Below are 11,559 nucleotides of genomic sequence, written 5' to 3' on the forward strand. Positions count from 1 at the left end.
AAACATTACGCACAGTTTGCATAAAAATATTTTCCAGTAGTTCTGTTTTTGTTTTCTTCATCTACTCTAGTACTTTTCTCTAGGTTTCTTTTGTGTGCCTTCTTTTTCATTGAGTACCTTATTTTCTTGGTTGTCTTTTATTCACTAATCTTTGAGTTTGTCATATATCTTGTATTCCTTTTGTTCTAGCCTTTTCTTGTTTATACCTTTTCTTGTTTGTCTTTCATTGATTCTTTGGTTTTGTGGTGTTTAGCCTTGAGATTGTGTGATATTGCTCTGACATCTTTCATTTGAGGTTACTAAAGGCCTCAAGATCAGATTGGTAAAGGGGAGTATTCTTTCTTTGGAGTGCTTTGAGTGCCTCTTCCCTTCAGCATTTTGCTCTACTTGCTTGTTACTAACATTGTTTGTTCTTGTGTTTGCTGTTTTTCTTCTCTAATGGATACCTATTCAAGTGCTGAATCTTCAAAGCCACGCTCTACTCATAGAGCTTATGTTCTTAATGAATTGAAAGAAGCAAGGAAGGCTCTTGCTCAAAAGGATGAAGAATTGCAAAGATTAGAAGCACGGTTGGCTAAAATTGAATTGCAACAAGAAGGAGTTGTCCATTATTTGCATGAGAGGCAACCTTCTCCTAGACATTCTTCTAAAGCTTCTGCATCTGCTCACGGCTCTAGAGATGACCATAGACGAAGGAGGCATCATCCTCATTCCAATGAAAGGAACCAACACCGTGACCAAAGACCTCACCAAGAGTCCAAGCCTCAAGTTCCTTTTGTCAAAGTTCCTAGTTTTAATGGGGATAGTAATCCAAATGTATATCTAGATTGGGAGGCTAAATGTGAACAAATCTTTAACACCTATGAGGTTGAGGAGGACCAAAAGGTGAAGATAGCCACCCTAGAATTTGTTGATTATGCCATGAAATGGTGGCATAGTTATGTAACGGACATTTTCTATAATAAGAGACCTACCGTGGTCTCTTGGAACAATTTGGTTGAGTGTATGCGTTTTAGGTTTGTACCACCACACTTTAGGAAAGACCTCATGTTGAAGCTCCAACGGTTTCAACAAGGCACGCTAAGTGTGGATGCATATTTCAAAGAATTGGAAACGCTTTTGCTTAAGGTTAATGTGAGAGAGAGTGAGGAAGCCTTGATAGCTAGGTTTGTAAGTGGTCTAAGGAGGGATATTCAAGATATTGTTGAGCTTCAAGAGTATTCATCTTTGGGATCTTTGGTTCATCTTGCAATGAAGGTTGATGCCCAAATTCCTAAAAGAAATGCTTTTAAAAATTCTCCCAATGATGGTTACTACAACAACTCTTGGAAAAATAGAAAATATTTTTCCAAAAACCCTTCTAAAGAATCTTCTTTCAAACCTAAGGAATCTAGCCCTTCGACTTCTACTCCTAAATCTCCAATTAAATCGTCTAGTAAGAAATGCTTTAAGTGTATGGGTTATGGTCACATTGCTGCTAATTGTCCTTCTAAAAGGAATATGTTTGTGCATAATGGCATTGTAGTTAGTAAGCATGATTCAGATTCACCTAAGCATTCTTCACATTCTAGATCATCTAGTGAGCATGAGAGTGACAGTCCACTTGAAGGAGATTTGTTGGTTGTGAGAAGACTTCTTGGACAAGTTTTACAACCTTTTGATGAAAGTCAAAGGGAAAATATTTTTCATACAAGATGTCTTATTCAAAACAACATTTGTTCCTTAATAGTGGATGGGGGTAGTTGTGCTAATGTGGCTAGTACAAGAGTAGTAGATAAGCTTGGATTGCCTACTATCTCTCATACAAAGCCCTACAAATTGCAATGGCTTAGTGACGTAGGCGAAATCATTGTGAATAAGCAAGTCCTCATTCATTTCTCTATTGGAAAATACAAGGATGAGGTATTATGTGATGTTGTGCCCATGGAAACAAAACATGTTCTTTTGGGAAGGCCTTGGCAATATGATAGAAAAGTTTTTCATGATGACTTTACCAATAAACTCTCTTTCGATTTCCATGGTCACAAGGTCATTTTAAAATCTCTCTCTCCAAGAGAAGTCCATGAGGACCAAATTCTTATGAAGAAAAAGAAGGAGAGTGATAAAGAAAAAAAGTCATAAGCCTACGCTTCTTATTTCTAGGCATGAGGTTCAAAGGGATATAGTGGCTCACAATCCTATCTTCTTAGCTATTCCTAGCCTCTTAAGTTAGAACCACTTGTAGATAGTCCTCATTGTTTGGATAATTTGGTAAAGGAGTTTCATGATGTGTTTCAAGATCCTCCAAAAGGCCTTCCACCTTTCAGAGGGATTGAGCACCAAATTGATTTAATTCCGGGATCTTCTTTACCCTATCGTCCGGCCTATAGGACAAATCCAAGTGAGACTAGGGAAATTCGCCAACAAATTGAGGAATTAATTGCTAAAGGTTGGGTTCAAGATAGCATGAGCCTTTGTGCTATGCCTATTATACTTGTCCCTAAGAAAGATGGCACATGGAGGATGTGTTCGTATTGTAGGGCTATAAATAACATTACAATTAAGTATAGGCATCCCATACCTAGGCTTGATGATTTGTTGGATGAATTGCATGGTTCCAAAATTTTTACAAAGATTGATCTTAAAAGTGGCTACAATCAAATCCATATAAAATCGGGTGATGAATGGAAGACGGCTTTTAAGACCAACTTTGGTTTATATGAGTGGTTGGTTATGCCATTTGGCTTAACTAATGCTCCAAGTACTTTCATGCGCCTCATGCATCATGTTTTAAGACCATTCATTGGCAAGTTTGTTGTTGTTTATTTTGATGATATCCTCATTTATAGCTTGTCTTTGTGTGACCATAGGATGCATGAGTCTTGGAAACCCTTAGGAAAGAAAATTTGTATGCTAACCTTGCTAAATGTATGTTTGCACTTGATCATATAGAATTCCTAGGGTTTGTTGTGAGTAGCAATGGGGTACATGTAGATCAATCTAAGGTAGTAGCCATTCAAAATTGGCCAACGCCTACAAATGTGAATGATGTCCGAAGTTTCCATGGTCTTGCTTCTTTTTATAGAAGATTTGTACCAAACTTCGGTACCATAGCTGCACCTCTCAATGATATAGTGAAAAAGGATGTGGTTTTTAAATGGGGAGAAGCACAACAAAATGCTTTTGATGTTTTAAAAGAAAAATTGAATAAAGCTCCCAGTTTAGCCCTTCCTAATTTTGCTAAAACATTTGAGATTGAATGTGATGCTTCAAGTATAGGCATTGGGGCCGTTCTCCTTCAAGGGGGCCACCCCATAGCTTATTTTAGTGATAAATTGAAAGGAAGTCATCTCAACTATTCCACTTATGATAAGGAATTGTATGCCCTTGTTAGAGCTTTGTTTACTTGGCAACATTATCTTTTTCCTAAAGAGTTTGTGATTCATAGTGATCATGAATCTCTTGAATATTTGAAAAGCCAAAACAAACTTAACAAGAGGCATGCTAAGTGGGTGGAATTCCTTGAGCAATTTCCTTATGTGATCAAGCATAAGCAAGGCAAAAATAATGTTGTGGCCGATGCTCTTTCTAGACGATATGCCTTGCTAAATCTTTTGGGTTCTCAATTTCTTGGCTTTGATCACATTAAGGATATTTATCATGATGACTTTGATTTTTCTCTTATCTATCAAGAGTGCATCAAAGGAGGACACAAGGATTTTTTTATACAAGATGGCTTTCTTTTTAAAGGAAAATGTCTTTGTGTTCCTCAAAGCTCCATTAGATTATCTCTTGTTAGAGAAGCACATGAGGGAGGTTTAATGGGTCATTTTGGGGTTGCAAAAACTTTGGATGTGTTACATGAACATTTCTTTTGGCCTCATATGCATAAACATGTTCATAGTTTGTGTGAAAAATGCATAGCTTGTCGTAAAGCTAAATCTAGATTGCATCCCCATGGTTTATATACTCCTCTTCCTATCCCTTTAATGCCTTGGGTTGACATTTCCATGGATTTCATCTTAGGATTACCCAAGACATCAAAGGGAAAAGATTCAATTTTTGTGGTAGTTGATCATTTTTCAAAGATGGCTCACTTTATTCCTTGCCACAAAGTTGATGCATGTCATATTGCAAACATCTTCTTTCAAGAAGTGGTTCGTTTACATGGTATTCCTAGAACTATTGTGTCCGATAGAGATTTCAAGTTCTTGAGTCACTTTTGGAAGACCTTGTGGGGTAAGCTTGGTACTAAGCTTTTATTTTCTACCACTTGTCACCCACAAACCGATGGTCAAACCGAAGTGGTAAATAATACTTTGGGAAAAATGTTGTGATGCTTGATTTCCGGGAATCCTAGAGTTTGGGACAATTTACTACCACATGTTGAATTTGCTTATAATCGTGTAGTAAATTCTACCACCTCACATTCTCCTTTTGAGGTTGTCTATGAGTTTAATCCCTTAACACCTCTTGATCTTCTTCCTATTCCCATACTTGATGATGTCTTGTGCAAAGATGGGGATGAAAAGGCTTCTTTTGTGAAAAATTTGCATAAAGACATCAAGTTGAGAATTGAGAAGAAGGTTGGCAAGTATGCTGAACTTGCCAACAAAAGGAGAAAAGCATTGTTATTTGATGAAAGTGATTGGGTTTGGCTTCATTTGAGGAAAGATCGTTTTCCTACTCAAAGGAAGTCCAAACTAATGCCTCGTGGAGATGGACCTTTCCAAGTCCTAAAGAGGATTAATGATAATGCTTATGAGTTAGATATGTCTGATACATACCTTGGTAGTCATACATTTAATATCAGTGATCTAACTCCTTTTTCTGTAGGTCTCCAGAATTCGTGGTCGAATTCTCTCCATCTCGGGGAGTATGATGGAGATCAAGATCAAGAAGAAATAGAGGCCGAAGATCAAGGTCAAGAGGAGGTAGAGGCCGAAGTTGAAGAAGCTCAAGGAGACATTAGCTTACCTCAAAGGCTTACTAGGAGCAAGTTTAAAGAATTAGGAAGTAGTGGTAGATTGTTTTCTCTTTTTATAGTGTCTTTTGTATAAAAAGTAGAATGTTTAAATATATAGTTTTTAGGAAGGTGCTTAGAGGGAAACATTAGATACCTCTTTTGTAAAGCATCTTTAGGCTTTAGTTTAGAATTTACTAGAAGGTGACTCTTCATGATTCACTATAGGCGTTAGCTTAGGGGACTTTTGGTTAGCTTGTGGTGCAAGCTTTGTAAGCTTCATGACCGGCCCTTGCTCCTATAAAAGGAGGGCTTGGGTCCTTCAAATAATAGAATTGATTTTTTAAGTAACAAAACTCTCCCAAATTGGTGATTGAGTGAGTGAGAACTTGTCTTCTCCTATTCCAAGTCTCATTTTGAGTGCCTTGGTTCCTCAAGTGGCGGCAATTCACACTTATCTTGGAGCATTCACACTTCAAGTGGCGTGTTCATCAACCAAGAACTACAACCACATAAGTCTTCTTTCTTCTCCATCTATTTTTTCCATTTCCATGTCCATATGAACTCCTTAAACATGTCTTAGGCCTTTTCTTGCAATTCTATTCGGTGTTTTAGCTTCATTTGTTGTTTTGTTCGGTTCATCTTCCTTTTCTAAGACTTTGTTCGGTTCATTTCATTTTTAAGGCAATTTAATCGGTTCATTTCAATTCTTATACATTTTAATCGGTTCAATTGACAAGAAATGGACTTCCATATGAGTTTTGGTGTTTTGGTGCAAGTTTTGGTGAGTTCTTGAAACATAGAACATTGATCCATTTCTATAAAAGTGCCTATTCAATCTCCAACTCAAGTTGATTCCATAAAATGTCAAAGAATCATCTATATCTTGCTATTGGAATCATATCATTTGCGCTACTGGCTCAGCCTCTTTCCACTTTGTGAAGTATTCAATGGCCACTACGAGATACTTCATTTGTCTTACCGCCAAAGGAAAGGGCCCCAAAATGTCGATTCCCCATGTGTGAAATGGCCATGGTCTGTAAATCGACCTCAGCTCTTCTGGCAGACCCTTATGCCAGTCGGCGTGCTGTTGACACTGCTTGCACCGCTGGGCATACCTCGTGCAATCTTCTCTTACTGTTGGCCTGTAATACCCTGCACGAACGACCTTTGATGCCAGGGACCTACCACCAACATGGCTACCACAAATTCCCTCATGGAGCTCAGCCATTATTCGCGTACACTGGTATCCCCTCGCACACACCAAGATTGGGTGGGTGAACCCATGTCTGAACAGCTCCCCATCCACAAGGGTGTACTTGGCAGAGTTCCTCTTTATCTTCTTGCCCTCCTCGGGCTCCAATGGGAGTATCCCATCGGCTAGGTAGCGCCTATAGGGTGTCATCCATGTGTCCCCTCCTAAATTGTGCATACCTACATAGGATCCCCCTGCGAGACCGGGTAAGCACTTACATTGGGCGTCCTCGGAGTCTCCTGAGTTAATGACCGATGATTCCTCGCCCCTCCCCTAATCGTACTGACCTGATGAACGCCCTCCATATTATCAGCAACGAATGTTCGTGGTGCTTTGAGGGTTTCTTGTATCACCGTCCTCTGCCTTCCCCCCTTGCCCGAACTGGCGATCTTGGCTAGCAAGTCAGCTCAGACATTCTGCTATCTCGGGACGTATACCAGCTCAAACACCGCAAACGAACTCTTCAAGACTTGGACGTACCCCAGGTACGCGGCCATCTGTGGGTCCTTAGCTTGATATTCCCCATTCACCTGACCTGTGACTAAAAGGGAGTCGCTCTTGCCAATAAGCTTTGCGCTCTCATCTCCTTAGCCAAGAGCACGCCGACGATGAGAGCTTCATACTCCGCTTGATTGTTGTTGGCCTTAAAAGCGAACCTTAAGGCCTGCTCAATCAATAGCCGGTGCGGTCCTTCCAAGATTACACCAACTTCGCTGCCTTGTTGGTTGGATGATCCATCCAATAAAAGCACCCATCTGAAGTTGGCCTCCTCCCCTTGCCGTGCATCCGTCGGGGAGAGCTCTACTATAAAATATGCATACACCTGGCCTTTGATGGGGCCTCGGGGTTCGTACTGAACATCAAACTCTGAGAGCTCCACTGCCCAGCGTACCATCCTTCCTACCACGTCCGGCTTCTGTAGCACCTTTCGGATAGGTAAGTCCGTCATCATTACCTCTGTGAAGCTTTGGATGTAGTGACGAAGCCTCCTAGCCGAGAACACCACAGCCAAGGCCGCCTTCTCTAGGGCCTGGTACCTCACCTCCGGTCCTTGCAGGACCTTGCTCAAAAAGTATATTGGTTTCTACACCTGGTCCTGCTCTTGGACAAGAACCGAGCTAATCTCCCGCTTCGTTACAACAAAGTACAATCGGAGTGGAGTGCCCAACTGCAGCTTGCACAACACGGGAGGGATAGCTAGATACTCCTTTAACTTAAAGAACGCCTCCTCGCACTCTTCAGTCCACAAGAACCGGCTATTCCTCTTCAAACACTGGAAGTAGGGGTGTCCTTTTTCTCCTCCAGCTGACACAAATTTGGACAGGGCGGCCATCCGCCCGGTCAACTGCTACACCTCTTTCACCGAGGTCGGGCTTCTCATGGCAAGGATTGCCACACATTTCTCTGGGTTCGCCTCTATCCCACACTCGGTGAGTAGGAAACCCAAGAACTTACCCACCTCGACCTCGAACACGCACTTCTCAGGGTTTAGCTTCAACCGATACTTAGCTATCGTCGCAAATAGCTCTTCCAGATTAGACACACGTTGACCCTTCTCTTGTGAGGTCACCACCATGTCATCCACGTAGGCCTGCACATTCCTGCCTATCATGGGTGCACGGACCCTATCCATCAGCCTCTAGTAGGTGGCGCTTGCATTTTTCAGCCCGAAGGGCATCATCGTGTAGCAGTAACAAGACGTCTCGGTCATAAGCAGCGTCTTGCACTCGTCTATGGGATGCATCTTGATTTGGTTGTACCCGGAGAAAGCATCTAAGAAACTAAGCATCTTACAGCCCGAGGCGCTGTCCACCAAAGCGTCGATGCTAGGTAAGGGGTACAAATTCTTCGGGCACGCCTTGTTGAGGTCGGTGAAGTCCACACACATTCTCCACTTCCCGTTGGCTTTCTTCACTAAGACCACATTTTCCAACCACTCGGGATATTGAATCTCCCTTATGTGGCCGACACTCAACAACTTCTTCGTTTCTTCCTAGATGACCTGCCGCCTCTCTTAATTGAACTTTCTTCTTCTCTAGCGGACGGGCCTGACCTTGGGGTCCATGGTGAGCTGGTGACACAGGAAATCTGGGTCTATACCTGGCATGTGTGAAGCGGACCAGGCAAAAGCGTCCAGGTGTCGTGCTATCACCCCTGCGACCTAGTCTTGCTCCGCTCGGTCCAATGACTTACTAATGGAGGAGGGCCAAGCTCACCTCACTATGAAAGCCAAGTTCCAAGTCTAGACCGTCTAGACCCATATGGGAAGCGTCTAGACTCAAGAGGAGAGCGTCTAGCACAAGATGAGGAGCGGCTACAAAAGGAGCGTCTAGGAGTAAGCCTAGACCGTCTAGGACCTATCACTAGGTCCATGACCAAGCACCTTCACGCACAAATGGGTCAAGCAACGGATTGGAGGGAGAAGAACTTATACATGCTACATGGAGGCCCATTAGGGGTGGCTTAGTAGTTACTGTAGTGTTAGAAAGCATAAACTTGTCTTACATATGATTTACCCTATATTTTGTGCACATTCTAGAACATTGCCTCACATGGCCGGCCATGTGCCCATGTGCTCCATGTGGAGTAATTTCCATTTCATTTAGGTAGCATTTCATCTTCTCTTAGCTTAGGATTTACGGCCTCCTTAGCCTATAAAAGGAGAAGCCCATCACTTGTATTTTCAAGATTAATGAGAGTAATGTTATGCTGCCCACATTGTGTCATACATTGCTTTTGCCTAGTTTCTAGGACCTAATCTTCATCTTCACCATCTATCAAAGGGTTGGCCGAACCTCCCTTCTTCCATACTCATCATGCACCTTCAAGATCACCACAACTCCTAGGAGGATCTTGCCCATTTCAATCCATAGCTTCCGCACCATTTTCACAACATCCAAGAAGAGCTCCATGAGAATGCCATCATTTGGTATCATGAGCACAGGTTCTTCAAAGATGAGTAGTTCTTGGTCATTTTCATTTTGAGTTCTTCTTATTTTCCTCGTTGTTTATCTTTATATTCCATATTGTCTTGCTGTTTTTTAATTTTTGCTTTGAATTGGTGTGCTGTTTGGAAATTCCAATCGGTGCATCTTGTTCAATTGTTCTTGAGCAATCTTTGTGCAATTTTTGGTAGGATTCCATACACCTTGTGTTCCTATTTTTATTTTAGGTATTTGAGTCCTTATTGCAATTTTATTTGGTTCATTTGAGTCTTTTAGTTGCTGAATCTATATATGTTTTGTCTAGTCATGTTTTTCCAAAATGTCATCAAATCATAGTGGTACTTTGTTTAGCTTATTTGTTTCTTGATTTTGGTCTAAATATTTGATATGAATCTGCTGTGTTTTTTATCCTTTGGTGCCTTTTATTTTTAGCTTGAGTTCATATTTGTGTTTAGATCTACACAAATTCCTTTTCATCAATTCCATTGTGTTTGTCTTTTGGTATCTTGCTGTTTTTTTTTTCCAGTTTTTACATAACTCTGTGCTGGCTGTTTTGTTTAAGAAAATTATTTTCCTACATAGGAAATTTCTGATTCTCTAGATTATGCAAGATTGAGGTGTTACAGAAAAGACAAAAAAAAATCAGCTCAAAAGAGTCAATAGAAAAAAAAATGATAAATATTATAAAAACAGTGTGCAAATCTGGCGCTACAGTTGGCGTAACTGAACACTGATTTTATAAAATTTATTAAAACAAAATGGTTCATGCGTTTGGAGTGAAACCAACGCCAGAATTTAGTTAAGATCTTGAATTATTGGCATATAAATTTTCAGAAGCAAATCTTAAAAGGACAGCTCAGCATAAATCGGGGAAAATCACGTTCTCTGGCCCACAACAATTTTTCAGTGGTGCTGTTTTTGATTTTGAAATCAATTCTAGTGTTATTCTTAGGATCCATTTTGTGTGCCTACCTTTCTTTGAGTACCTTTATTTGCTTGTCTAATATTTCTTTGGAACTCTTTCTAGTTGTCACAATTTAACTCCATTTGTGTGGTACTGTTTTTCCAATTAAATTGTTTCTTGCTTTAATTCTTTGGCCTCTAAATTTGGTGCTGGATTGATTCTCAATTGGTGCTTATTTGTATGGAAATTTGACTTGAGTTAGGTCTAGTTGCTTGATAGGTGCTGGATTGGAGAATTATTTCCCTAATTCTAAGAGGAACAAAGGCAAGGGCAGAAACAAATACCTACCAAAAACACCACAAAGACTTGGAGGGCCCAACAAAGAAAAGACAACCAAGGAAGTGCCAATAGCAAAAAAAAGATCAACAAAGGGAGTTTTCTTAATTTTCTTTGCAACTTAAGTTTTGTTAATTACTTCTTTAATTACGTGATTAGACGGTGAGTGTGTCTTCAAGGGCTCCAAGTGTCCAAGAAGCCTCACCTAGGGCCGACTAGTGTAGAACTATCTAGTTTAGAAATTGTTAATTGTTTTTAATTGCATTTCCTTGCTTAATTAGTTACGCTTTTCAATTGTGTTGCTTTGTTTAAGCTTTGTTAATTCTTGCTTGGTTAATTAGTTAGCTTGCATTGTTTTCTTGCATTAAAATCTGATTTCTCCAACTTAATTGTGTTCCAAGTGGTTTACTAAGAGAAAGCTTTGTGTGAAGACATTGAGGGATAGTTTTTGGCTAAGGGAAAGGCTTGGTATTTAAGTAGTCCACTGTGACTCACCTCCCTTACCTGGAAAACTACCTTCTTTGACTTTCCTAAATTTTCTCAAGGTAAAATACTTGTATACACAAAGCTTTAGTCATGTCTTTTTCTTCTCATTCTGCAAAGTCTATTGAAAGTGAAGTAAAATCTATAAAAACTCTTTTGAAAGAAGTTTCACAAGCTGTGCAAATGATTTCATTTAGACAATTGGAGAATGAGACTAAAATGAATGAGTTGACTAAAGCCCAAGAAGAGAAGTCACAAAAATAAAAAATAAAACTCATACTCATGCATCCTATTCTAAAAGTAATGAGTCTCTAGGGGAGGGAAGCCTTAGAATCAATGACTATTACCAACCACCCCCTAGAAGAAATAGGCAAAGGGAGCAAGAGGGGCCAAGGGAGGTTAGAGTAGACCTACCTCACTTCCATGGTAAGGAGAATGTAGAAATCTACCTAGATTAGGAGATGAAAGTAGAACAACTCTTTGCTTGCCATAGGGTGAGTGAAGAACGCAAGGTACCCCTAGCCGCCCTTAGCTTCCAAGGGAACGCCATGTATTGGTGGACCTCTCTCGAAAGAGAAAGACGTCTTCATAGGGAACCTCCCATTACGTATTGGAATGACCTTAGGGGAGCCCTAAGACGTCGCCACATACCTTTCTACTACCATAGGGAGTTAATGGACAAGCTCCAAAGACT

At 40.5% G+C, this 11,559-nt stretch overlaps 2 protein-coding genes across 2 annotated transcripts; one reads left to right on the plus strand and one right to left on the minus strand.

The window, feature by feature from the left end:
* Positions 1–438: 438 nt before the first annotated feature.
* LOC137815617 (uncharacterized) lies at positions 439–5,039 on the plus strand. The gene is made up of 5 exons (XM_068618730.1): positions 439–1,217; positions 1,338–1,644; positions 2,257–2,692; positions 2,932–3,252; positions 4,816–5,039. Exons 1-5 carry the CDS (start codon positions 439–441, stop codon positions 5,037–5,039), a joined length of 2,067 nt encoding a protein of 688 aa, XP_068474831.1.
* An 801-nt stretch (positions 5,040–5,840) lies between these two features.
* LOC137815619 (uncharacterized) lies at positions 5,841–6,347 on the minus strand. The gene has a single exon (XM_068618731.1). The coding sequence runs from the start codon at positions 6,345–6,347 to the stop codon at positions 5,841–5,843; it is 507 nt and encodes a 168-aa protein (XP_068474832.1).
* Positions 6,348–11,559: the final 5,212 nt, after the last annotated feature.

Source organism: Phaseolus vulgaris, chromosome 1 (assembly GCF_000499845.2).
Source record: "Phaseolus vulgaris cultivar G19833 chromosome 1, P. vulgaris v2.0, whole genome shotgun sequence".
Classification (NCBI taxonomy): Eukaryota; Viridiplantae; Streptophyta; class Magnoliopsida; order Fabales; family Fabaceae; genus Phaseolus; species Phaseolus vulgaris.

What these genes read in the sequence shown, in the direction of transcription:
- LOC137815619 (XM_068618731.1), bottom strand. Translation starts at nt 6,347, where the DNA reads ATGACACCCTATAGGCGCTACCTAGCCGATGGGATACTCCCATTGGAG.
- LOC137815617 (XM_068618730.1), top strand. Translation starts at nt 439, where the DNA reads ATGGATACCTATTCAAGTGCTGAATCTTCAAAGCCACGCTCTACTCAT. An exon ending in GATATTGTTGAGCTTCAAGA is followed by an intron (nt 1,218 to 1,337) that starts GTATTCATCTTT and finishes TTGGAAAAATAG; the next exon opens with AAAATATTTTTCCAAAAACC. An exon ending in GATTGAATGTGATGCTTCAA is followed by an intron (nt 3,253 to 4,815) that starts GTATAGGCATTG and finishes CTTTTTCTGTAG; the next exon opens with GTCTCCAGAATTCGTGGTCG.